The 27,868-nt window shown below is 39.5% G+C and overlaps 1 protein-coding gene across 5 annotated transcripts in view; it reads right to left on the reverse strand.

The window, feature by feature from the left end:
• Positions 1 to 27,868, reverse strand: part of TFDP2 (transcription factor Dp-2) — a 53,429-nt gene that overhangs the window by 2,336 nt on the left and 23,225 nt on the right. The window contains exons 1-11 of one of the 5 annotated variants that reach the window (XM_084212056.1): positions 27,362 to 27,469; positions 26,923 to 27,026; positions 23,909 to 24,030; positions 21,447 to 21,494; positions 20,182 to 20,344; positions 19,511 to 19,657; positions 17,372 to 17,440; positions 15,594 to 15,745; positions 11,629 to 11,795; positions 6,140 to 6,245; positions 4,837 to 5,243 (exon numbers count right to left, since the gene is read on the reverse strand). In XM_084212056.1, the coding sequence (XP_084068182.1) occupies positions 5,075 to 5,243; positions 6,140 to 6,245; positions 11,629 to 11,795; positions 15,594 to 15,745; positions 17,372 to 17,440; positions 19,511 to 19,657; positions 20,182 to 20,344; positions 21,447 to 21,494; positions 23,909 to 24,030; positions 26,923 to 27,026; positions 27,362 to 27,416 (1,302 nt within the window). In that variant the 5' untranslated portion in view covers positions 27,417 to 27,469 and the 3' untranslated portion in view covers positions 4,837 to 5,074. Of the gene's footprint in view, positions 1 to 4,836; positions 5,244 to 6,139; positions 6,246 to 11,628; positions 11,796 to 15,593; positions 15,746 to 17,371; positions 17,441 to 19,510; positions 19,658 to 20,181; positions 20,345 to 21,446; positions 21,495 to 23,908; positions 24,031 to 26,922; positions 27,027 to 27,361; positions 27,470 to 27,868 lie in introns of those variants that run through there. The other 4 variants (XM_084212054.1, XM_084212057.1, XM_084212058.1 and 1 more) reach the window with 4 other exon arrangements.

Genomic DNA, 27,868 nt, shown 5'->3' on the forward strand with positions numbered 1-27,868 from the left:
TGAGCAGACAGGGTAGGTGCATTAAAGGTGGAGAGTGACTATACAGCTGTGAGGAACAGCCCTTTCAGTTGTTCCTGCCAGACTGCTGTACTGAGCATTCCCTCCCCTCCCTGTCAGTGCCAGCTGGGGAGGGATCCATGGAAGCCACCTCAGGCACTCAGATTGAAGGAGCCTGAGGGGCTCTTGCACACGCAGCTCGGCAGTGACTTGCAAGGACAATAATCCTTTGCAGGTGGAATGAACAAATGGGAGTAACATTGGTTATGGGTAGTTTTTGGCAATATACCTGGACTGGGGAGAGAAGAGTTACTCACAGCCTCTTAAAAATACTCACCAGACAAAATTCTAACAGTTAAACAGGAAAGAGATAATCTGATTTGGGAACTTTGTTAAGTCTAAGGACTGAGTTTCATGAAGTTTTATGGTATCAGGATTGGGTTGTGTGAACACCTGCCAGCAGAAAATTAAGTATTTGGAGCTTTTCATGTGCTCAGATAGGTGTGTGGTGTCCACAGCATCACAAATCATTCATTGGTGCATTGCTTGCAGACAGAGGCCAGAATTCAAGTGGCACACTTTAAACAACAAACCTCCATAAACATGTCCTTGGCTTCTCCCTCCCCTGTTCTTCACTAATGCTCCAAGAGGCACCTGAGACACCTTCAGCCTCAGTGACCCAACTGCAGCAGAAGGATGTCACCTCAAAGTATGGCTATTACTAGAGTTTTTTAAATCACAAATTAAAAAAGCACACATAGTCTTTCCCAGCTCATTACATCTGGTTATTTAATGTAATGATGTTCCTGATAGATCCTGGAATGAAAAGAAATAAATGAGGTGGGTCAGGCAGAAGATAGCTTGCTTTGGTTTGTTTTCTCTACACCATACCCTGTGGTGCTGGCTTTCATTTTAAATGAATCCAAACCCCAAACATCTTTAACTTGCTAAAGGGAAAGTTTTTACCATCAACTGCCTGGATTATTTTCAGTTGAAAAGGGCCAGTTGACTACAAAAAGGAGTATTGCCCATAGTTCAAATGTGGTTAAGTTTCAGCCATACTCTTGAATTAAAATGGTGGATTTGGTTTAAAAAAAAAAAAAAAAGCACTTGAAATTTTAAAACCTTAACTGTGGAATTCTAAATTCAAGCATTATTTCATGTATGATCATGAAGGCCTCATTCTTCTTTAAATAAAACCAAAAGGATTAAAATTTGGTTATTAGGCCTTTTTACATAATGTTACTTCAGGCTGACATAGTTGATCAGCAGAAGCCCTTCTGTGGGAATTCTGTATCCTCAGCAATTTCTAGCTACTCAAAAGGATTTAGGGGTATTTGCAAGCTGTAGTTTAAAAATTAAAACCTCTTAACCAAAATGGAAACACCTACAGCAGGGCTTTTATTGGGTTTATGGTGTTAGTTTAAGTCATACCTTCAGGTGAATTGGTCTTATTTGCTAGATACATACACTTTCTGAGATTAGGTGGATTGTTGGCATTAATTCCAATGTGGAAAAGTGAAGACCGGTGCACTTTAATACAATTTTAAATATCAAAATCCACAAACATTGTTATATTTCCACATAATAGAAAAATGCTGTCTCACACTCGTAGTTTTTCATCTAGATAGTGGAGCTGACAAGTGTTTCTAAATCAAATTTAGATTTTTCAAGCACCACAAGTTAGTCCAGAAATAAAGTTGTTTAGTGCACAGTAGCTATAAAGGCATTTACACATAGCATTATATTGCTTGCAGTCAAGTGCTTCCTGAATGTATAACCAAGAGAGAGTGTTCCAAGACACAGAAACGTCACTTAAATTTATCTTAAATATAAGTTGCATGAAAATTTAATTGTTAACTTTTTCTTATATGAAGTATGACCTAGTACCAGTTGCTGCTTGATTCCTGTCAGTGAATGTCAGGGATATTGCATGAGACAGGAGATGATGATGGAACTGAATAGAAAATGGGAAAACCAGTCTTGGTTATGACCATTTTATTGTGGAAAGTGTTTGCTGGCTCTCAGCAGGAGAGAGGGCCTGTGTATTGAAGCAGCTGAGCATAAGCATTGCCATGAGCTCATTGAGAGCTCTGTGGTTTGTTAATATTCTCAAGCCCCTTGTTACTCACAATTGCAGCAGCTGCCTTTGGTGAGGTCTTGCATTTACCTGTTTTGGTTTGTGGTCTTTATGTCTTTTTAAAATATGGCAGTTAAGATCACCAGAAATGATTGAAAAGTTTGCCTGAGATCACACACAGGTGATTGTGGCTGGATAAGGGCCCAAATTCTCCTAGTTCTCAGACTTTAGTGTGGCCACAAGACTGAAGTGCTTTAATTGAGCTTCATCCTCAACTGGTACTTGGCACAAAGCCCAAGGAAAGAATTTACTTTTGAAGTCTCTTCTAAATGTTCTAACTTGTTTTGTCCTTTGTATTCAACTAGTCCAGGAAAAATAACTTTTGAAGGCCTGGTTCAACTGTCAAATAAATGTTATGCGTGCCCATATTTTTTATTTTTTATCTTTAAATTTGATAGTTTGATGTTTACCAGAAAGTGAGCAGCTGTGCAGGGCACAGACATCAATGGAGGAAAGGTGTCACTAAAAATCTTCCCCCTGTTAAGCAGACTGACTGCTAATAAAATACATTCCATTTCTGGGCTGGAAGCCTTTTTTTGCCAGGTTCTTATAGTTCAAAGTGCTGCTCTTTAGGAACTGTTTAGTGTTTTGCTGTTTTTACACCAATCTTGAGTAGGAAGTGTGAAGAAAGTGTGAAGTTAAATGTGTTCCTAATGTATTGTTGGGGAGAGGGTGGTGTAACTACTTTGGAAGATATTTCCCTCCTAAAGAATTCCTTAGGCTCATGCATATATAAGTTAACTTTGATCTGTCCTTTCCAATGAAAGCTTACTGACAGGGCAGTTTTGAAAAAGCAGTGGGTTTTTTAAGAATGAAAGTGATGATCTGTTTAAATGAAATGTCAATCATGAAGCTGACAATTCCATAGTAATATATATGAAGTACCTGTTCCTTTCTCCCCCCATTTCAAAAGTGAGCCACTTGGCTCAATGCACTGACTCTCTCAGCAAGAATATTTTTTTGTATCTGTAAAGTTTTTCTGGCATGGAGGTAGTGTTACAGATTCGGTGGAAGTGAGGGGGTGTAAAGCCCTCAGTCTGCTGTTGCCTGTGAGCCATGAGCACAGGATGGTCTGAACAGTCTTGCCCCAAGGGTGAGTACTGTAGTAGGCATTTTAGTTTGTGCGTTTGCTATTCATTTGTGTAAAACAGCTCAGTCAAGAGCCATACCCAGTACTGGTGCTGCCCTCAGGTATTCCTCAGGTGCAGGAGTTTGAGCTATCTGTGAGAAGTTTCTATCTGGATGCTTCCGTTTGTTACGGAAAAGTGCGGGTGGTGCTTGTCTACCCCTCACAGTTTTACCTGTCCTGTGAGCAGCCAGCCCTAGGCTAACTCCTGCACATGGCAAGGCAGCTCTTGAGCTGGAGCCTCATTTTCTCTCTGTAGCTCAGACTTGGTGCTTTTGGATCTTGCTGGCCTGAGTGAGTGCAGGCTTGGCTTAGAAGATGATGTGGACACAGCCCAGGCTGTGAGAGTGGTGCTGCCAGCAGCCCAGGGGTAGCTGCTGCCATTGCTCAGGTGAACAGCAGCACAAGCTGCCTCATCCCCCAGTGCAGGAACAGAGCCAGGGCAGCAACCCCCAGCAGACAGTGGAAAAACTGGAAAGATTTGCCTCCTGAAAAATAGTTAATTTAGAGATAGGCAAAGTCCTGGGCACTGAAACACCATGGGAAGAGTACATTTACAGTGTGTTTTACATTGATATTCAAGGTTTTGGTTTTTTTTTAAAGGTCTTAATGATTGGATGTGATGTTAGCTATGGAAAACACAGCTTCCTGCTGCAAGTCTAAGTTTAACAGTTCACATGGGATATATGTTGGGTAACTTGAGCCACAGACTATTTAACATGGTTTGATACAACTTTCAAAGGTGCATCAAGGTGAGTGCAACTGAAGTTACTGATAAGAAAGTCTGTCAGAATCCAAGCTGACCAGAATGGAAAACATGAAATGATGTATTGTTGAATTTTTTTTTTTCTTAAGAACCTCAGCCTATAACTTCAAAAGCTATGTGACCTGCCTACCCCAAATTTGAAAGGACTGCCTTGAAAACACACTGCCTGAGAACCTTGATATGGTGGGAGGCCTTTTTTTAAAAAAAAAGGCATGCTGTAATATCAAAGGGATTATATAAAGTTAGAACAATAAAGGAGAAGCTACACTGACTACGCTGTAATCTAGAAATACAGTTTTTTTACTTATTTTCCTTGAAAAGAGCTGGTGCAGAGAATACTGGGTTTTTTTCCTGACTGTTTTAATAATGGCTAAGAATAATCACTTATAATAAATTAGGCCTGCAATATAAATGAACATATGAACCTTTTATACTAATGCTTCTTGTTACTTTTAGAGTATCTAAAATGGATATAAACTATTTCAAGATTCATTTAATCACTTGCAATTTATATTACTTTAAGAATCTTCTATACAGCAAGTTGAACAGAAAAAAAGCAAACATTTTAACAGCCCCTTTTCCCTATAACCACTTTCATACAAGATAGTTTTAAATAATGATTTTAGCGCATTTGTGTGTGCTCTCTCTCCCCCTTTTTCTAAAGGCAGCACAGCCAAAAGACAATACAGGAATCAGCTTTTACTGACTGACTTTTCTTCTCCATCTGAAAAAGACAAGGGGAAGACAGAGAATTGAGTCCCAAAATGGAAAAGTTGATCTTAAGGTTTACTTTGCCAAATCTCCGGGGACTTTGTTCTTTTCCTCATTTATAGTTTATAAAACCCGCTTTGCTCTGTCTCTGAATGTCACTCTGTGTTCAGTTACACAATTCTTCAATTTCAGCTATGGATAAACTTGTTTTGAAGCTTCCATTTTGGTTCACCAAACACAGTGCAAACCAAGGCAAGAAACCAGTAAAATCCAAACAGGAACTCCCATTAAGAATATTTGAGCAGCATTTTGTATATTCCATTTTCTACTGTCCTCATTCTGGGGAGGAAGAATCCTCATCTTCATCCTCTTCATCTTCCTCGTTGAAGGAGCAGGGCGTCTCCCCCCGGGACGCTGCACTGCTGGACTGCTGACTGCTAGGGGCAAGCAGCTGACCAGTTGCTAAGGCCACTTCAGCATCCAAACACAACCCTGGATTCTCACTAGCAAGACAACAGAAAGGGGGAAGTTTAGAGGGCTTCTCATGAGGTTTTAAGCTTTTTTCTTTTTGGCCTCAGTTTTTCCTTTCAAGAAACAAGGAAAAATCCCAAAGTGTTACAGTAAACACAGCTATTAGTTAGGAGAGTTGATAAAACATTGGAAAATTGCATAAAAGAGAATATTGGTGACTTCCTTTTTTTTCATAATTAACTAGTAGAATTGCTTAAGCTGAAGGAAGGAAAAAAAAGGAAGTCCATCACAGTTTCATTAATACACAGAAATGTTTGCAATATAAAATGAAGCTGTTAAATGCTATGAGAAAGAGCCTCCTCCAAAATAATAATCCCTATAATAATCCCTATTTACATTTTTTATGGTACAGGTAACCTCCAAGCAAAGTCTGGCTGCTAAGATGTATTTAAGGTTGGGCTTTTGTGCATGGTGTTTTTTTGTTTGGTTGTTGGTTTTTAATTTTAAATTCTTATTAAGTTGTGTGAACTAAACTTCTTTCATGAGTGCTTAAATAGCAGCGCATTTAGAGAGCAGACATTCTTATGCATTCTTCAGAAATATTACCAGGCTTTTATCCACATGTAATTATCTATCTGTAGAGTCCTTGCCCAGGCAGGAATTTAAGGTTAATCAGGAAAAGGGGCTTGAAAGTGATTCTATTCTTATGAAACATAGGTACAAAATAGCTGGTATGTTCAATGTTCAAAGCATGTTGATTTGACCTTTCAAACATAATTTTCCTTCAAGGAAGACAGAGACTTTTTCACCATCAAAATCAGCCCTGATAATATCTCAATTCCTGCATGCAAATGGTAAGAAATAGCAAGGTTACTAAAGTACCACAAGCATATATAACTATTCTTGAATAAGAAATAATTTTATTTACCTTGATTTAGCATTGTAAGTGCTTCCAGCTGCCTCAAAATGGGAAACTGCTTGTGCTGAACTTGAAATTAACCCTTGGTTTATCCATGAAAATCCTGCAGACATATCTAGAAGAAAGCATAACTATTTATGATAGTTACTTACATTTTTTCTTTCTTTTACAATTTTAAACTTTGCATTCTCTTTGCAATTAGGATCCCTTAGTTTAGTTTAAAAGGTACCAGTAGCTTGAGTTTTATACTGTACATGTGTCCTGTTTAATCAAGATGAAATTATATCCTGTGTTTGTGGATTCGCTTAAGCCTTGCACTCAGCTTTTCCCTCTGTCTGAAGAAGATTCACCTGGCTGGTGACTGTATGCAATCACAGGTATCTGAAATGAGTTCTGGACTCCTTCATGGAAACTTACAGTCACAGCCTGACCCTGTGAAATACCTGGACAGCTCCAAGTGCCTTGGCTGCCCCACTTGGTGAAGGTACAAAAGGAATTGTATTTATTTGGGTTTGAGAAGCCACCCAGGCAGTCTCTGTGTTGTGTGTGTTCTGGTGGCCAAAGGCAGTTTCAGCCTGGTGCTTTCATGGCTGGCTGTGGGGCAGCCTCCTCACCCACTCTGCCCCCAGCCAGAGCTGGGCAGCAGCTGTGGACATGCACAGACCATGGCAAAGGGCTGGTGCCAAGAATGGAAGAGAGAGCCTGTTGTACACTGCCCATGAGACATGAAAGGCATTCTCCTCCCTAGGGATAGGAAATGGGGGCGTTAAGACCATTAAAATGGTCTGGCAATTATGCCAAGTTTCTTCAGGTAGTTTGTTAAAAGCCCCCTGAGAGATGTGAAGACGTTACTTACAACCCCCACAATACTTGTTTTCAAATTCCCTAACAAGTTACACCTGTCAGTTGTTTCCAGTTATGCACATTTCTGCCAAGAGAATCACCAAACCAAGTCTACTGACCCAATTACGTTTATGGAATTCTTTTTTTTTTGTGTGTGTTTCTAATTTGTTTCTTAGATAAGGTATTCCTATTCACCTACCCAAACTCTATCACCACACAAAGTTAACATCAAAACAAAATTACCAATACTGTCTAGTTCTTTCCCATGGTCCTTGCATCTGGTTCCAGCTGGATGCATTAAATCAGAAGTTAGAGTTCTTACTGTTAAATTCTATACCTAACCAAGCCTCTGTTTTAGATGGCACAGTGGCAGTAACTGGGACTGTTACTAACACTCATAATTTACATCTAGAGTTGTTTTATAACAGCAGGTAAGAGAAATAACTGTGTTACATACACATTCTCATTTGTCCTGTGTCCTTGTCAAGCTTTGGCTCCTCTAGATTTGGCAGTGCTGCCTAGCACAGGGACTGTTTTGAGCAGGTTGACACAGCCATGTAAATTGGCTCACCATCCACAGGGATGGATCCACAGGCTATCTTGGTTTGTGTCGTGGAAAGCTGTTGCAGCAAGGTATTTAAATGTCATGGTACAAAGCCAGGCTAGCAAGGGTGGTGTTTCTGGCACCAGTCCTTGGAACATGATAGCAGATGTTGATAAGTGGCAATTTTAGGGTGATGTGTGAGGACAAACTAGATGAGAACAGTTAAATGTGGATGGAGCTCGATGTCTTTCATCAAGATTGCCCTAAATGCAGGTTTCATGTTACAGAGAACATGTTCTCACAGCTTCCTCTTGTCTGTGCAGGAGGAGGCTAAACCATTTGGAAAGACTGCATTGTATTTAGACTAATAGAGCTGTACCACAGTGTTGTTCCTTGGTATTTTGAAGGAGTGTACCTGTGTGTACATGTTTAATATTTCAGAAGAATAACAAGACACTGCTAGTAATCTTGTGGTTTATAAGCATTTCTGGATAATAGCTCGTTAGTTTTCTTTTTAAAGAACAAAGTAGAAGCATGGCAGAAAGGTAGTTCATAAAAGCATATCCCTGCCTTGAATTTTTATTGCCTTATATTTCTAAATATAATATATATTTCAATAATATATTTCAATTTTCCAGTGGGCTCTGAGGAGCTAGGGATAAGAAGTCTGTGAAAGATGGGGAGTTGAAGCCATTTCCAGTATGGTAAAGTCTATCAAAACAGAAGTGTGCCTACAATGAAAAGACTTATTTCTTCTGGCAGTGTAGATCAATTACTAATAGCTACACTTAAAACCAGGGAAAGCAATTTGAATAAACCTTCCCAAGGTAGTGCAGTCCAATCAAGTAGTGGCATTGTTATGTACTATATCTTTTAGCAGATACACTTGGTAGAAATTTATACTTATTTGAGAGGGCTCCAAAGCAATATCCTCAATAGCTTTAGCAGTTAATGTACAAATGTTGCATGGGAGCGTTCTTGACATCTGAACAAACTTGCTCCGGCAGTGGGTGCTCTTAGCTCTTTAGTTCCATCTCCAGCCCATTTTCCAGTCATGGATAATTACACAGGTTAACAGCAGAGCAGTTCTTCACACAGGTTAAAAAACCTAGTCCTAAAGTGCACCGCTTTGCTCCCTGCCTTAGTGGGATATATAAGGTGAGATGTTGTTACCCCAACTGTTAGCGCCTCAGTAATCTTATTTCCTGCTATTTTTTAAATCTGCAGCCTCATTTCTAGTAGTCACAACTCAACTAACAAAGGTGGGACTTGGTTTTAAGTGCCTGTAGGAACCGCAGAGCCCAAAAAAGAGAGATGTTACTCTGGCTGCTGTTCTACGAGTTCATGCTTGTCCCAGGCAGTGGAGTATTTCTGCTCACCCAGTAACCTCACTCCCACCTTTCCACTTGAGCTGGAGCCCTTTGTTACACAGTTCTACTTTTTAAATTGATGCAAACTCGTCTGCCAGACAAGGTTTGCACTTTAGTACCAGGGACCGGCTCAGGGAGAGCGCACGGGAAAGCACCTGGGTCATAACGCAGACAAGGGCAGGAATGTATAATCAGGATTGTGTCCTTGGGATGTCCTCTTAAGCTGGTGCAAGTGTCATGTTTTAGACATTGTCAGTTACGACAGTCAAGCAACAGAAAAGTGTATTACAAAAATAATGTAAGATACACAGAATCTTTTTCTCTAGCAGGTCAATATGCCTTAGCTTCTGCTGCTTTCAGTGGCAGTCATACCTGGGGATCACACCAATGTAGCATTTAAAATGCATATTACAAAAGTACATTTGTTTATTAAAACATGGTGAAACTAACAAACCTAGAAGACACTACTTTTATGAAATTTGGGCACTTGAAGAATGGCCAAATTCACACGATCCTCTTCAAAAGAAAATCCACCAATAAAGCTTTGATCTGCACATCATCAGTTCAGTAGTTCCAAGCAATTTATGTGGCTGTTCAATGCAAATAGAAAGGTACTGCTTTTCAAAGCTAGATGGTCCAACATTTTTTGTCCAGTTAGTTTCTTTAGTTGAATTGGTTTACACTCAGGATTCTTCCAACTGCTTCTCTACTCCTACTGGTAAGGATTATAGTACAAATTATTGTTTGTGTTTAGAAGTCAGGAATTATCTGAAAAAATGTCCAGGCTAAGGTCAAACTAACATTGTACAGGAAATAATTCACCTATTTGGACATCTTAGAACAGAACTTCTAGAGCAGTTGTTTATAGAGTCAGCTACTGGGATCATAATGAATCTTGATTGCAATACATTTACTTAGTGAATAAATAAGAGACCTGGATCTGTTTTTCCTGTATAGTAGTAACTGAAACCATTGTCCTTGGAAGAGCCATCATGACAATGCAGAAGTAACCATGAATTCTAGAAACCAGTGATGACCCTTATATTTCCCTACTCTCACTGTGTAAGAAAATGTCTAAAGGCTCCCAAGGTTAAAATGGGAAGATAACAAAAAATATATATTAGGTAAATGCTGGCTTTTCAAATATTGTGCAAAACATTTAAATCTGTTTCCTTTATTGGTCACTTACTGCAATTAGAAACCACCACTATGCAATTAATTCTCTTAATTGTAGATTTGTGTAGCACAATTATGTAATAAGGAATGGACAGAATAAACATTTAAAATTAATACATGTACTGGTATGTAAATTAAAGTACTTTTTTTTTAAAATATATATACCAGTAGGAATACCTCTAAGCTAATTTTTACAGAGACTGAAACAGCTGAATGTAACCCCTGTATGAAGAGTACATTACTTGCCTTAATGATTTTGAGTAAAAAGTAAAATCAATGCATTTCCTATGATTAAAACTCTATATAGGTTCCAGGCTGCTGGTTTGCTACTAGGGAAGTACTCAGTAAACAGTGTCATGACACAGGGTTTTTTGCAAATGTAAGGGAACCCTGTTCTCTGGAGGCAAATTAATGCAGGCTTAAAATGAAAAAGAAATTTTAGTTTGATCCTTGACACTTGGGAGCAATTAAGTAACTTCAACATTGCAAAACTACTAAAAGACATGGGTTCTGCTCCCTTCCCCTTTTTTACACTGCTGATAAATCACATGCTGATAAATGTTGAGTTGAATGAACCTGTGAGGAACAAATCAAGATTCCTTTCAACTTCTCTTTTTGTTGTGAATGCCATTTTATAAAGACTTCAGGGGCAATTTCAAAATTGACCAAAAATAAAATAGGAAATCTTAGTTTTAAAACCCGCAGGACAAGAGAACCAGGAAAACACAGATAAGTGTTAATAAACATAAGCACATCTGATGTAGTTTGAAATGTTAAGCCATTTAAAATGTACTATTTTGATTGCATGTAACTGAATTCTAATTTATATATAGCAGTAGAGAAGTTAGGGCAAGACCTTTATTCCCTTTCCTCAAAAACAAAGGTCTGTACACGTTAATTGGGTAACATTTCCTTTACAGATAAAGTCCCTCCAGAAACTTGAGAAAATGCTGGGCTAAGTTAAAGCTGTGGTGCAGCAGGAAGGACACACTGAGAGTAACTATAGGAAGTGATAGCAAATTGTGGCAGCTCTAGTCCAGTGATGGACTGAAGGAGTTCTAGTCTTGCACAACCTGTTCAAACAGCAGAGGTAAAAGCCTCTGCCTGGGACACCTGTCCTCAAGGCTTTGGACTTGCTTTACTTAGAGAAGCTTAGTTCTCAGGTGGCACCTGCTGGCTCCTGAGGGATTACACCCAACCAGTTCAAGGTGCTCTTTTTCTTTCCTTTTCCTCAGCTTGGGAAGAGCTGCCTTCTTCCAGTTTGCTCCTCCATACATTCAGTTACTCAAAATTAATACTAATACATAAAAATTTGTTCTTGTTGTCAACTGAATTATAATTTCTTCACAATGCAGCTCACACATCACACTATTATAAATCAGTGTGCATTAAGTCAACAGGACAACTAAGATAAACCTTCCAAAATTAACAGCAAAACAACTGGTTCATGTACCAACCCTACTAAGTCTCACAAAACCTGAAATTTACATGTGTAAGTTAATATAATTACATTTGCTTCAGTTAAGTAAGGTTATGGATTTGATCAGAAACAATATTTAACTTACCTGTGATGTAGCCTTCTAAAGCTTTTGGCACCAGTGATTTTGCAGTTCTCAGGTCCTCAGCTGAGCATTTGCCTGCTTCAAGCCCAAAGGACATTCCCATTCTCTTCAGCACCTCGCTGTCATCATGAATCTCAAAAGTATTATCGAAATTAAAGAGGTATTCAAATCTGCATGTAAAAAATTAAAAGTGAGATGGTTCTGAAAAGAGCACAGCTGTGCTCTTCTTGCCTATTCTTTATCTGGTGGTTGTGGCACGTATTAAGGTAAGCATCTGGAGTCCTGGTTTTCTGTAAAGGGTCCTTAATGAAAGAGAAGTGCAAGAAATGCTTTCTCTTTTCTGTGACTGACATGCCTACAGGTTTAAAATGGCACATTCTCAATTAAAGTAACTTCACCAGTGCAGGAACAAAGTTTAAAATTTTCTACCTCATTAAGTAGATTCAAAGGGGAAGAGGGGGGTCTTAATTAAACATGAACCTTCACTTGCACTACAGCCAGTAAGGTCACCTGAAGCCCTGTCACCAGAACAACTATTTTCTTTTTCTGCTTTTACATTTCACTTTCTGTTCTAATGTGCAACACTCCTCCTGTGAACTGACCTATTTACTTTGGTATAATTTTGCTTCTTTGGATGCAGCTAGAAAAGCAGTCTGTTCAGAGTCTTGTGTGTTCACAAACAACCCACCGTTTCTGCTGCAGGACTCTCAAAATGTTTTTAACTGCGTATAAAAGTGGAAATTGAGATATAAACTTCAGACAGCTTTAAGAAATGCAGGGGCATTTAGGCTGGCCTTACACTGTCATCACAGGTAAGGCCTGGACATTAAAAGCCTGGACAGTTCTGGTCTGTAAAATAAGGCTTAGTTCCCAGTACCTCCTTTTCAACTGACAAAACCTTTATCCTTGGAAAAGCAACTCATGTGTGAGATAAGTCTTTAAAAGGTAACTCACTGGTGGTTCTTCCATTATCTCTCCAAGCTCATGTCACATGTCAATTTTCTTGTTTTCTAATACTTATTTTCTTACACCTGACCCAGGAAACTTGAAAGCTTTATAGCTCTTGAGTTTATACACAGAATTTTTAATTGGTAATCTAATGTTTTGTGCTGGGTGTAATTGTAAGTTACACACAGCATTTCTTCTGTGACTCATACCATATTACTTGTTTAACCTACTGTTTATGTACCTTTATTTATTTCAGCATAATCAGATTAAGAGGGAAAATAAGATGTGTCATTTTAATTTCAACCAGTACAATTACATTGCTGCTGCCTAAACTGGCACAGCTCAGTGTCATACCAAGCTACTACCAGCAAGCTCTAATTACTGACTCATAACTGAATTCCAATTTATGGCACAGGATCAAAAGCTGCATTTATTGATAGCTCTGCAATTCTTCTCCCATGTACTGTGGCCAAATACTGGATATTAGAAAGGAAGGTAACTTATTTTCCTTCCCAGCAAGTTTCCAAACTGAGAAATTTACAGTCTTCAGTATTTTTCCAGTCTAGTTTTTAGCAGCCTGCAGTCACTGATACAGGAAATTCTTACACTTATTCTATTTTGCTGTTAACAGCTTTTTGAGGATTTTGTTTCAGGCACTTGACATGACCCCCTTCTGAACTTACCTAAACTTTTAGCATGAACAATATCTAATTATTACTACTTGCATAGAGTGTTACAAAAACCTTCTTTTTGTCATCACCTGGTTTCTTCTCTTAATGTCTCTCAATTTAATAAGCAACTATGTGCAGCTATTCTCTATACATGTTCACTGTATCACTCATAACTTTTGAGACACCTGGGAATCCACTGTCCTCTCATTTCTAGGCCAAAGAGCCCATCTGTTCCTTCTGTCAAAGCCCTTCCATAGCCTCAGTCCTCCTTGCTGCCCTCCTGTGTCCCTCCTGGTTATGCCATACATTTTCCAAGAACATGAGAGTGAGCAGTATTCCAGATATAAAGCACTATGCGCATCTAGCTTTACATTGCAGTCCTTGCTGGTTTTCCGAGTAATTCCCAGCGTGATTTTAGCTGGTACTGAGAAATCAACTTGTTCTCACAGGAATTATCTACTGAGCAACCATGTTGTTATTCAGTACTACAAACCAGGTCCAGAGGCTATTAATACTGTGTATGCAAACTTTGGGTACACTTCCAGCTCCTTTCCCATGGTAAGTGCAAATTTGATCACCAGTGATTTTGATCTGGATTTTCTGCTGCTACAGGCAATTCTGTCTGTAAGGGTACAAGAAGCCACTTCCTACATGTTCTTGCTAATATATAGCATTGTATCTCCAGTGCTGTCCAAAATCTTCTGCATCTCCCCTTAGAGATGTTCTAATTTTCCAAGTTTCTGATACATCTATTGTGTCTGAATGCTTGTTTAAAACAAGGTATTCTGGCTACTTTTTCTTTTTTTTTCCTAGGACCAGCAGCATTTATACAGAAGTACCATAGACACTAAATAAATTTTTCCTGTTTCAATGGGACTTACTTATTCAGGTGCCTCATGTTTAAAATTAGTTCTTAACTACTTCCTTTTTACCTGAAGACTTTGCTTTTCCTACTCCAACTTCAGAAATGCCATTCCCAGCATGCTGCTTGGCACCCATCTACCTTCTCAAACCCTAAACAAAACTTGCCCAATAACTTCTCTCTCTTTTTTTTTTTTTGGAATTTATTTGTGAGATTTTACTCTGTTCTGGTTGTTCTGGCATAGGAACAAAATTATTATTGGTGATACTTAATTATATAACTCAGCTGAGTTATATAAATTAAGTATCACCAATAATAATTTTGGTGTGCTCACTTTTAGTAGGAGTGTTTTCACACAGCTGGAGAGCACAGAAGCATGTTACACTGCTCTGGATCCCAAATGCCAGATTAATCTCTGACAACTCAAAGCAGCAGTTCTAAAGTATCAGTATGAAATTGTTCAACTTTTTAACAACATCAAACTTAAATGTAGAGTCCTTTTTAAAAGAGCAGGAAGACCTTTATAGTTAGACTATAGAATAAGGGAATAATTATGCTAAATCAAAAATGATCCTGAAGTTCCAAACTTGCTGAACTGCAGTGCTCTTGAGGGTATTCCACAAGTGTGATAGAATATGTTCAATTTCAGTCTAATTTTCTACAAAAATTCAACTTTTAATTGCTGTTTTGCATGCTGGTGCATGGGTTAGTAGAGTCTGACTATTTTTGCTGTGTGATTGACTCAAAGTTCAGTACCGGATTTGCATACCACAGAGTGAAATCTGTAATCTACAGTATTAGAGCAAAGCCAGCTATTTTCAGCTAATAAACTGATTGTGAGCCGATTACCAATTGAGGTAACAGCACCTCAAACTTCAGCCACATTTTCACAGGATGAAGAGCACAAGCACCCACAATTATGTAACTGGAAGATTTTCAGATTAATGTGAATGCAACTGTAGCAGTTTGCTCACAAAGACAGTATTACAAATTTCTGTATCTTTTCCTTCAAAGTACTTTTTGCTGTTAAAAAACACTTTCAAAGTTGTTATCACCTGCAATATGTTACTTTTGTGTCACATGGGTAACCTTGTGCTTCTGACTGTGTACATTTTTATGGCACACTAAGAGTAAGAATTCACATGGCTGCTTTAAAAGGTAGTGCTGTCCTAGTAAATAGTTTCATTCAGTTATTTCTTCTGTGCAGGGAATGCTCTTTGGAATGTCAGCCTGAAGTGCCTTTTACAACAGTGAAAGTCAGCCTGTTTTAACTAGAGATTGTAAGGCAGTGTTAATAAACTCATCCATATTATTACTGCAGTTGCATTTAATATTGGAAAAAAAGGCAACCCCCAGAAGTGACAGTTGCGAACATAAATACAATAATTACTTCTAGTAAACTAGAAAAATTTCCCTCACTTGTCTGAGGAAAAATTCCAGTCCACCAAGAAAATAAAACAATAAAAATTAATTTCTTAAACACTCACTTATCACTTGATATGCTGCAGTCTATAATTGTTCTTTTGCTAGTGTTGACTATTAAGAAAGGCAGCTGTATTGTGGAGGTCAAAGATGGAGGGCCTTGATTTCGCTGTTCATTTTGCTGATTTCTTTGTACCAAATTTTTAAATGCTATTTGCTGTAAAACAAAAGAAAGAAAAAATGATCACTGACAATAAAAGAGCAGACATCAGTGTTTCCAGGAAATAAAACCTCATAGGTCTTATTTACCAACTCTCAATACCTTCAGTAATTTTTTGTCAAAAAGTGAGTTGTGGCCTTTCTCTTGGCACTAGTGAAGTTCACCAGGAGCAGAAGTTAAACCCAATTTTTGCACACATTTACTATTGACTGTTTCCCCTCATATTCCCTGGAGAAGAAACAAGAAAGGAGCAGTAAGGCATGCTGGAGAATGCTTCCCCAGTCCCTTTGAAAACGCTCTGGAGTCAGAGGTCTTCTTTGGATCTTTTTATGTGTAATTGCCTCAGGGTAGGAGATAGCTACACTGAATCAAAAGTTCCCCCACTTCCCATATCTGTATTTTTATTCTCTTGCCCTTCTCATCCGTCACTTTCTTCTCTCTCTCAAAGAATTCTCTCTCCTCTGGAAGTTATTAAGCAGATGCTGTTTTGTGACACCACTCTCTGCCTGCCAGTTTCTTATATCTGACTGCACACGTATGAAAGTGTGTGGGTTTAGGAAATGTTTGAGGGACTAGAAGTCAGTGAACTTATCCACCTGAGGCACTGCTTATTCCAATTAAGGGGAAAAAGATGGATAGCCACAATCCCAAAGGCCTGGTAAATCCTTTGGCAATCAACACAATCAGGGCCATAATGACAGTTGTGGATAGTAAGGGAATCAACTCTGTCAATATTTGGACTAAAAGTTAAGAGGGCCTGAGTTGCCTTATTTTCACTAGTGTAATTTCATGTTACTGTTGGAGGAACTGCTGATGTACTGGGTCAGACACATAGAATCCCAATTGTACCCTAAGTAGAGAAACAGCTTTTGCTGACCAACAAAGAAGAAGCATCAGATATTTGAAAGTTTCAGTGAATATCAATTACTTGAAAATTGTCTCAGTGTAGTTGAACCAGCAATAAAATGTAGCCTCGTTGCCTGTAATCTCATAAAATTGTCTGATTGCATTTAAATTACTAAAAGTCTGCACAGACTGGAATGTTAAGGAATGCTCATAACTATATTTATAAAATGTTACTTTATAAACAAGATGCATTTGAAATATATTTCAGCAATTAAACCTAAAAGTCATCTTAAAGGTATGCGACAGAAAGTAAAGGCGTTGAATTTGCCAGCCTTCTACTCTTAAGATCCAGAAATGTCTACATTCCCCAAAACAACTCTGCACACATTTACACGAGTTCTTGTGAACTTCAGAGCTTAGGCCAAATAGAAAATTTGAAGAATGACTCAGGGTAGCTCTGGGGGAATTTAGAGTCAACAAAGGGGACTTGTGACTTGTTCCCATTCCCACTGAGGTTGGCAGAGCTTCAGCAGAACACTTAGGAAAGCTTGTGGCACACAGATAGAGCATGCTGGTTTACAGCAGGCAAAACTGAACCACAGAGTGTCAGCAAGAGTTCCCCCTACCAGAATCCAGAAAGGTCACAGGGGTCAACTTTTCTCCTTAGTATGTCACAGCTGTTAGTTAAATCTAGAAAGAACTTCAGAAGGTCTAACATGTTGGATTTGCACTTGATATTTTCATTTATGGGGGAAAAAAATTTAAAATTAAATATACCTGCAGTAGCAGTTCTTGCAGTTGGGCTCGCTTCTGTTTTATCCTTTCAAGCCGCTTCTGTTTTTCTATCTTAAAAGACAAATGTAAATGCATCAAGATACTTAATTACCTTGTCCATTGTCTTGTGCAAAATTGAACAGGCTTCCTTTGTAAATGGGGGAAAAGTGCATGGGCATGAGAGTTTCTCCATTAAACAGGTCTGACAGACTGAAATGTCTTTCTTTGTCAACAGTTTTAACTCCAGTAAGGATTTAATTATGTCCCCCCATTTTGCCTCTTTCATTCTTGCCCTGACTGCAAATTGGCACCAAATCAAACACTTGCTCAAGATGCTTTGGGTTTTTTTCCCTTCTGCCCTCCACTCTTTTGGAATTGTGCATGTCCCACTGTTCTCCTAGCTGCAAGCTACTAGACATAAATATATGCAGGTGGGGCTTATGATCACCTATATATTACCAGTGACCTCTACTTTTTATGGGAGCACAGCTCTTGCAGCAGTTCAGTTACTGCTGGTTGATGTGGCCAAGCTGCTGTAGCCGGGACACGCAGGGCTGGGACAGGGCAGAGCTGACCCTGCAGGTACAGCAGTGTTTGGAAGTGTCTTCTGGGGCAATGCTGAAGAATTAAATAACAGTCATTGGAGCTGAAAGGGCTTTTTGATCATCATCCTCTTTGGTGCTATCTCTGTATCACTGGCTCCCAAAATACTAAACTCTTAAATAACCTTTTCATTCAAGCTCTGAAACTAAATAATATGGTGTTTTAAAACTTAGCTGGCCCAAACTCCTCTATCTTATTTACAAGGTTGCTTTGTGGTGGTTCCCTCCTCACACATTTTAATGATTAAAATGCATCTTTCAGTTGGCTTTCTGTGCTGGGACTCTTAAAACCAGTAAGCAGTATACAGATATCATTCAGGCATTGTTTCTATATAACAAGCTCTTTTGCATTGATTTTTGTATTGGTAATCTTATTACAGATTTACATTGTAAGAACAGTTGCCACTTTATACAGCCTTAAAAGCAAAATTAGTTCTGATTTTCACACCATGAAAATGCAGCTTTGTTTTACATGCTTTTCAGAGGAAGCAACATTTTTGGAAAAATATGCTGGGCTTCCATTTTGTGCATGTTTAATTAGAGCCTGAAACAGTGAATTGCATGTGATTATTTTGAAGATAAGACAATGAAATTCAAGTTCCATATTTGTAACAATAACCTGTACTGGAAACAATGCATTCAACATGGATGCATGCAAAATGTACATTTATCTAGAATTAAAAAAAACATCCTGGAGCATAATGATTAACCACATACATTCTCCTTGGATGGATGTATTTTTCAAGTCACTGTAATGGAAAAGGACAGTAAAAGCTTTTCTTATACCACATCTAGAAAGACAATTGATGTAAATGACCTTGCACAAAAAGAACTGTTCTGTACTGCAGAGGCACCCACCCACCTTTTAAGATACCTAATGTTCAAGTGTCACAAACAGAGATGTATTTGCAGACAGCCATTACAGCAGGCTGCAGTAAATACAGTGATTTGTGCTTTTTATTTATAGCACATTTGGCCTGAAGGACAGGCAACATTTGTGCATATAAATTCTGGCATCCACACAAAAAACACTGTAACTCTTAGCCTGCTGAAAAAATAATGGAAATAACTGATAACTAAAACTTCTTTTTGCTTTCTCTGGCAGATCAAAACTAGTATCTGACATTCCAGCAGAATTTTTTTTTCAATTTAATTCCCTTTGAATTATATTCCCCAGTACAGACATTAATAGAGAATTGGTCTAATTTTAAATGTAAACCATTTTGTGTGCATAACTGAACCATAAATTCTTTTGACTTTCTTCTGGTTAATTCAAGGTACTACAGACTTTAATCTTAAAATAATCCCTGATTTAATCAATGACCATTTTTGTATGGTAAACAGCTTGGCTTTTTTTAAAAACTAAATATAATGCATACTAAATGAAACTGAACTAATATCAACATTTGTATTTCCATAGTGCACAAGCATTAAAACCAATCAGGTTCAAATTAAGGAAAAATATCCCTCTTCTAAAGAAGAGCTAGTCAATTATCAGAACACGTGAATAAACCAGAATTTCCCATGTACCTCCCTTTACCTCTAGATTCTGACATTCCTGAGCTGAGTTTGTGGGAAGGCCGATCCATCGGATTTCCTTCTTCTCCTTTGAAATGATGTTCATTGCCATCAGGACGTTGAGGGCATCGTAAACTCTCCGTCTAATGTTTTTCTGGTCATAAGCCTGCTAAGAAAACAATACAACACCAATTACAACAAAATAATTGAATTAAAAAAATGAAAAGCTTGAACACATCCTCCACAGACATGGAGAAGATCAAATGCCAGAATGGCAGTTCTGGTCAGAGTGGTGTTAAAGCACGATCCTTCATCTCTGATACCCCTTGGATACCACATGAGCATGCTTGGTTGCAAATGGAAGTTTCAAGCCTTCCTGAAGCATCTCTGCAGGAAATTCCATCATGGCAAGTCTAGCACAGTTAAAAAGCCTGACAAGACCACATATACAAGAGTAGCCTTTCCTTAAAGTTAGTTATTTTGGCAGATTCCTCTACTTTGTTTATAATTTAGAGGGAGTTCAATTCTTCACCTTAATTCTGTATTTAGATTTCAAAGGGTTAAGTCTTTATATCTGAGAACTAGTTAAGTGAAGGAGAATATGGACTGTGCAGGACACTGCAGAAACAGAATTCCATGATAAAACAGAAAAATCTGTATTGGTATAACGAAATTCAACACATATTTGCTTACTGAATCTGTTGCTAGGTGGCTGTTAGAATTTGTGAATTCTGATACGAGCTCGTCAGCGACTTCATTGTATGAAGTTGTTCCTTTACGTTGAACTTTTTCACAAACTTTCATTGAAAAATGCCTCAGACCCTTCCCATTTTTATCTCCTTTCTTGCTTCTCTTACTGAAAAGAGAAAAGTATTATTTTAATACATTGAATGTTAATAAGGTACATTGTTGCATAGCAAAAGGGCTGCATTTTGTAACAGAAATCTGGACTATCTAAATGAAAAATAGAAGTTTTGTATCAATTTCTTGTATCTTACAAGTTGGCAAAAAAGTGCACTAGAGCCCCTTCCTTGACTCTTTCTACATTGGCAGCATTTGAACACATCCTGCTGGGAAGATGCTTAAAATGGATTTGTAATTCATCTCCAGGTACTCTCAGAAAAGAACAAGCAAAAAAAACCCAGGAAAATCTCCCAGGGTGCATATGTACCTGGAAGCCATGTTTATGTGGAGCTCTCATGTGTGTGCCTAAAATAGAAAGGCTCAGACGTCCCTGTGTAATATACAACAGGAGATACTAAACTTGGTCATTAGGGGAATTAAGGTGTGTCCATCATAGATTATATCCACATATATACATCACAGTATATATACCTATATACATATCTATTCTGTGATGTATCCAGCCATCATAGAACAGATACAAGAATCTCTTTTGTGGAGAGTAAGTACATAGTCATTGGGTTCTAAGGTGCTAAATTAAGAACTGGCAAACTGTCAGGGTTATTTTCCATTCACCTTCTTCCAGAAAAGGTAATGGTAGTAGAAAAAAGCCAGGAGCAGTTGTTTTTATCACACAAACTAGATCTGGATGTGTAATTCAACAGAAGCCTTTAAAAAGTTCAGCTGTGTTGTTTTTGTTTCTTTTTTCTTTTTTTTAAATTAGTCTCATGGTTTCATTTGACAATGTGTTCCAGGGAGAGCTGTTATTTTACAGAATAAGGGCCCAGGTCAGCACTAAAAAGCTAAAAACTATTAAAAAAACCAAGAATGGTTTTCAAAATTGTGAATGTATCTAAGAAAACAGAATACAGGTAAAATAAACAAAAAAGAGTAAAAAAGGAACACCAGCAGACTAAAAAAAATGCAGCACAGTTTTGATGTGAAGGAGTGAAAACTGCTGGAAGCAGGAACTGGGCAGTTATCTTTCTGAAAGGCAAATCTGAAGTAAAGCAGGTATGACTCTATACACAAAATACACATTCAGTAACACTCACCTTTCTGAAAAATCTGACTCTATAATTTCTTGAGTCCGTTTTCGCTCCCTAAGACAAGACAATTCAAACTTAAGTTGAAAATAACATTATATCTATAGACCACTAAAATCACTGTATATGGGGTCTAGTTGGTTCTAGTGTTTGCTGTTACATGTTTACTGAAAGGGAAAAATACAACACACAGAGGCTTGACAAAATTTGAGGGAAGGTGGTTAGGACTTTTTGGAGGAAGTTGTCGGAGCTCACTGCCAGACAAATTCTGTTCCAAATTTTACCATGCTTTGCCCACAGGAATTGAGGGAAGTCACTTCACCTGGAACTACAGGAAGTGCTGGGGTGAGCTAGATGTCCAAAGTCCATCAAAAAGGAGAAGCTGGGCTTCTTTGAAAATTCCTATTTAAAATTCCTCCATATGGAAGAAAAATGTCTTTAAACAGTGCATAAGATATATCTTATATTTTCAAGCCAGTGAACGTTTAGGAATCGTTAAACAAAACCCAAGGTAAAATACTAAACATATTCCTGTTAGAACTGATGCATACAGAGCTGAAGACAGACTCTGAAGAAGCAGCTGCCATGAATTTCGAGCAGCAGCAGCAGTCTGCAATCACTGGCCATTCCTTATCCTCCAGTTTATTCCCCACAGCAAGCAGGAGCTGCTTTCCAGCCCTGCCTTTTCCTGCAACAGCCCCAAGGCAGTCTGTGCTGAGCTGGGGAATGTTGTGTCCCTGCGCTTTCCAAAGCTGGTCAACACCTGACACTGCTGGGAAGGAAGCTAAACAAAAATGATGGGTTTGAAAACCTGTGCTTGAGAGCCAGCACACTTTGGTTGTGGGGTCCAGAACGCACAAGCAGGCGTCTCCCTCAGCAGCCCCAAAGGGATTTCTGTCCATGGTGCTTAACTGGGGGTTGAGCAGCTGGGCTGGGGGCTGCCCTGGGCATGGGTCTGGGACAGCAGGATGTGAGAGCTGTGCCCTGCTCTGCACACCAGGCTGCCAGAGCCTGTGCCAAGCCAGGTCAGTGAATCTGTTCCTCTCATTTTGGACATAATTTGGAGTCTGTGAAATAAACAATGGGTAAAGCAAGCAGTCTTCTGAAGTGCCTTCAGCAGCCACGGCTCGCTAACTCAGTTCAGACCCTTCCTTAGCTCTGTTCCTCAAATGAAAATATGGCCTATTGTATGGACTTCTGCATGCACCACTATTGGCTGGTCTGTCTGGAGTCATCTCGAGCCTTTTTATGGATGAAGCAAAAGATTAAGCTCATTGGAAATCCTGTGTCTCGACTTGGACAGTACACAAACAGGACGGTGCTGCCTGGTGGTGGTGGTGATGCACTGCCACAAGGCTGCTCTGGGAATCCTCACCACTGCATGGCACTTTGGAAAGTGAGGCGTGTCGATTCTCTGGTTCAGCAAGCTGTGACCAGATAGCAGAGTTTGTCCATCCTCTGGGTACTGAAAGAATGTCTGTCTGGCCTCCACATTTCACAAAATGCGGAGAAAAAAGTGATCTTTGACAACTCCTTTCTCAAACAAAATCAGAACTAAGTGCATTCAAAAGGTATTGCAAGAAATGAACACTCAGAAAAAAATAATTCCGCTTAAAAACTGTGTGGCTGGGCCTGTAGTTTAATTGACTCTCTGGGGAGGAATACAGTAATTGGAAAGTAAAAGCTATAACAGACCTTGCTTACAGAGGAAAATGGAGAAAAGTCAAGGTACAAATATTGCACTCATTCCTGCTCTCCTAGATGCTCCATTTCCCACTTTTATTGTTGAAAAGGCAATACTGACATTCATCACTGATTAGAAAAAATAATCTAGATGCAGAAATATATTACTTTTTCAGAGGCAAAGCACTACATTTCTGTTTTGAGACAGCTAAGCTCAGCAGTACTGATACTAAAACAAAATAGCAAGAAACACTGTAAAGACCAGATTAAATTAGATGAGATAAAGAAAGTCATGTTTGGCTGGAGCACCTCAGAACTCCATGAAACTTGTTGTTAATGTAGAATAGTAATAAAAATATCACACTGATTATATTCAAAGTGTTCTATTAGAGTTTACTCTTAAATGCCTGTTGAAGTGTTTTTGACAAGTCTCTCCCCGTGTAGGCACCTGCTGCTGTGCTCAACAGCAGTGCTACATGGATATACCATGAACTTCTGGAAAAAATAAAGGCTTCTTGTAATAGGAGTCCTTGTGACTCTCCATTTTCACCAGGAACCAGACACTGTCAGAAACCACAATTAAAGCAGACAGTGAAGTGACTGGTGCTTATAGTTTGTGTTCATATGCTCCAGACATCAGAAGTGCCTCCTAGTCTGAAAAGCACATGCCATACTCCATTTAGTTGTGCAACAAGTAGAAACTGTAAGTCAGCATAGATTCAACAGTATAAATAATGGAAAAGATCAGAAGAGATGCTCAGACATCTTTAAAGAGACAAAAGCCTTACCCTGGGACCCAGCCGGACGCTTCTGTTATGTGTGTCTGTGTGACCATGGTTGGAGCTGGGGCGTACGGACTCCCGATCAGAACACTCCCTGAACTGGTCAGTCTTTGTGGTGTGCTTATGATCTGTAAAATTTAGCAATAAAAAATACAGCTCTCTAAAGAAAACAGAGGTAACTACAGCTCAAAATTCATACTAAGTATTACACTAAGAAAAGTAATAATAATTCTGTATCAGAAGCAGTCACAGTATACAGAAGAGATGGCATCAGAAGATCTTCATAGAGCAAAGCCATCACAGTGCTGCCAAGTTTCCTATTAGTTGTACCATATTACTGTATTATTCGCATGGACAAAAACCAGACAAATGATTCCAAGTAATTCCTAGCTATGGCAGATAGGGTCTGTACCTAGAGACACCCAATTGTTTCTTCATAAGTACATCTAGGCAACTTCTTGATCAATGTCATCAATACAGCCTTCTTTCTTTCCAGTGGATTTGACTCTTGTAATTGTCTATAGAAAAGACATTCTGAGCTGCAGGCAAAGCATTCCCTGCAGTTTCTAGCATTCACAAGATGCCAAGGCACTCTGGCAACTAATTGTACCTACAGAATTCAATGTAAAGTCTTTATTGTATAGATAGAATTTACTTTATGCAAACCTGGTGAAATTGTAGGTACAGTGGTTAACACCAACACCCACTCTCAACTTTTAAATCACATCCAAGTTCATTTTTCAAAGTAGATCACCAGAATAATTTAAATAATATTTAAAAATGAAACAGTATTGACAAAGCTAATCTTTAAAATGAATAAAATCTAATTATTTTGATTATAGTAAGATTCATAGCAAAGCTTCTTGGACAGTGCTTTTTACTCTTATACCTTACCTAATTTTTAAAAACTTTGTTTTACTTTACTCCATTTATTAGTGACATTTGGAGTAGTGACTGAACTAAACTTTGTGGTTTCCTTTACTATTTAATTTATCCAACACCTGTATAAGCATCCCAAGGCACTCAGGTAACTAACTGTTGTAAGTATATGCTGTAAGAGCAGATATATAGGTACTGCACGTGTGTACATATATATATGCATATATATACACAAACTAGAGATAAGTAATCCAGCATTTGTTTGGTATCCATCACTATTGTTTAGACAAGTAGAAAAACAGTATGTGACGAATCCCCCATTTCCTTAGCTTATTGAGCATTACTTCACATCCCCCCAGGTTGTGAATACGTACATGTCTTTTTTGTCTTAAAGACATAAATTGATCTCATTCGTTGTTTGCAAATGAACAGCTTGACAGAACCAAGGGAAAAGAGAATTTTAGAGAAACCAAAACACAGGTACAGGTATGTATTTATTTCCCAGTTGGTACTGGAGAACCAAAGCGCCTGGCTTTCCCCATTGCAGGCAGGCACAGGAAAGGTGTCGCTCCTGTCACCTGGCTGCTGCTCGGCCTGGGGCCGAGGTCTCGAGGGCTGCCGGGTGTTTTGGGGCTCGCTGAAAGGGGCGCGGCTGCGGCCGGCGGCTGCCAACGGCCCCGGGCCGAGGGACGGCCCGGCCCGCGTCGCCCTCTAGCGGCACCCGGCCGCTCCTGCACCGCTCCCGCACCGCGCCGGCCGCAGCCACCTCGGGCAGCCCCGGCCTCGGCCTGCGCGCTGGGGCCTCCGCGCTGCTCCAAGGACCCGCAGCGGCCCCAGGGCCTGGAACCCGCGGTGGGGAAATAAGGCCTACATAAATAAATTAATCGAGCAGGGTATTGCTGACACAGGCAGATACTGAGGGAGCGCTAACATTGCCACTGCTGAGAGCTCGGGAGCATTCGCTTTTAAACAGCCTGGCACAACACAGCTGTATGCTGGGTGTCTTAGAAGGCCTGTGTTAATGGCATTTTATTAAGGAAATGTTTTCTGAATATAGATCTATCCTTGCAAAGAAGCAGAATAAAAGATCAAAAAAGAAACAAAAAAGGAATAAAAATGGTGTGTCTCACATTACGCAGTAGCTTTTGCAACTTCTACCTGCTACAGAACCTAAGCTGCAAGCAGGGCTCACTGAAACCAAAAGCAGGGCTTGAGAAGTCAGTCACAAGAGTAGGAAGTGCATTAAGTGAGTGCTCTCCCTGTTGTGGGCTATTTATCGCACTGCCAGGACACATCCTCAGTGGCAGAACTGTTCCAGTGCAGTGCCACAGGGCACAGGCCTGTGAGACATCAGCGCTGCCGTACTCAGCTGCTCCTGGCAGGCAGCCCCTGGCCAGTGCTGGGGGCAGAGCTCTGTGGCCAGGGAGTGCCACGGGGGTGGCTGAGATGTGTGGGCCCCTCTGCCCAGCTGGGACAAACCCCCACTGAACACTGCTCAGGTGAAAAAGGCCCAACACCATTTTTATGAAACACATCAAATGGTTCTGTTCTCAGGCTAAGTGCTTGGCAAGGAGGTATCAGGTTACTAGAAACTGTTCACAGCATTGCCTATTTACCTCTCTGACCACCAGAAAATCTATATTTTTTCTCAAAACTAATCAAAAAATCCCTGGAATATCAATATACATATACAGTTATCATGGACAGGAAAAGAGAGTTTTAAGAAGAGTAGTTTCAACAAGTTTAGAATTTCTACCAACACATCAAAGACATTCTCTGACAATTCTGGAGATTTACTGGTGAGAACATGACTTAAAACATTCAAAGAGTATCAATAATGAAGGGATTTTCTTAATACACTTTCGAGTAATAGTTAAAATGTCAGCTGGTAAAGCTGTTTCAATTTCCACTCAAAGCCCAGAAGATAGGCACCCCCTAAGGGCACATACAAGAGCATTGTTGGGAGCAGCAGTTCTGGCATGCCATGCCTGCTGTGCCCCCAGGTCACCACCCTCCCATCCAGCTGGGGCACTTTGTGGCTGAGGCAGGAGGCAGCAAGTTCCTCTCCTGTTCCTGTCTTACACCACCAGGAAGTCACAGCCAGTTACACAAGCTGGTGTTACTGGGGTTGCAAAACTTACCATTTGGGGTCCAACATTCACATTGATTGGTCCCAAGGTTTTTGGCAAAATCTTAGTTGGAGAGTTGGTGCTGGAAACTGGTAATGTGATTACTGAAATATTACCTAAAAAGAATGGTAAAAGCAGAGTTTTAAATTACTTCCTTAGTAACCTGTGAAAAACACTTCGGCAAATTCTCACACCACTCTTCAGGTTGGCTTTGTTTCATTTGCTGTGAACACACCCTCAGGTAAGCTCTGGATCTCTCAGCAGATGTCACAAGGACACCTCACAAAACTACACCTTCACTATTTTACTTTTAAAATTACATGTATTTTATTTCCAGAAAAAAATTATTCTTGCTTAAGACAAAGAGTGCACAGCCTGACATTCCTCTGCATTAGAAGTGAAAATTAATGAGAATACTTCTACAAGAAGCCAACATACAAATCCTACTTACAATCATAATCATGTGTACAAAATATGCATCCATAAACCTTCAAAGCCTTAACCATTCCTCATCTGAGTGTCCCAGAGCGTGCCACAGTCATTGCTGATGTAAGCCAGCCACAGCCTGCCACTGGACAGATGGAGCAAGCGATGCCTTTACAACTCACCTAAAGTCACAGAGCAGACAGCTGGATGTCACAATAAAGTCTCCCATCCCATCTCCAGTGCAGGATGTTCTCATCCCAAGATGTTTATCATCTCTGTGATCCCGAACTGCTTATGGATCTAAATCATCCTGCCTTCCACAGAGAAAAGCAGCTCTGTGCTGACAGCCCCAAAATACTGCTGCTCCTCCTCTATCCCAAATTGCATCTTGCATCTTGATTATTTGGAATGTTTAAATCAAAACTGTTGCAGCTACTCCTGGGGTGTTCAAACTGCTGTGCACAAGCCTCTCAAAGCCCTGAGCACATTGGCTTTTCCAGACTGCCACTGTGGTGGCAGCAGCTCCTCTCTC

Source organism: Fringilla coelebs, assembly GCF_963513975.1.
Source record: "Fringilla coelebs genome assembly, chromosome: 10".
In the NCBI taxonomy this organism is placed as follows: Eukaryota; Metazoa; Chordata; class Aves; order Passeriformes; family Fringillidae; genus Fringilla; species Fringilla coelebs.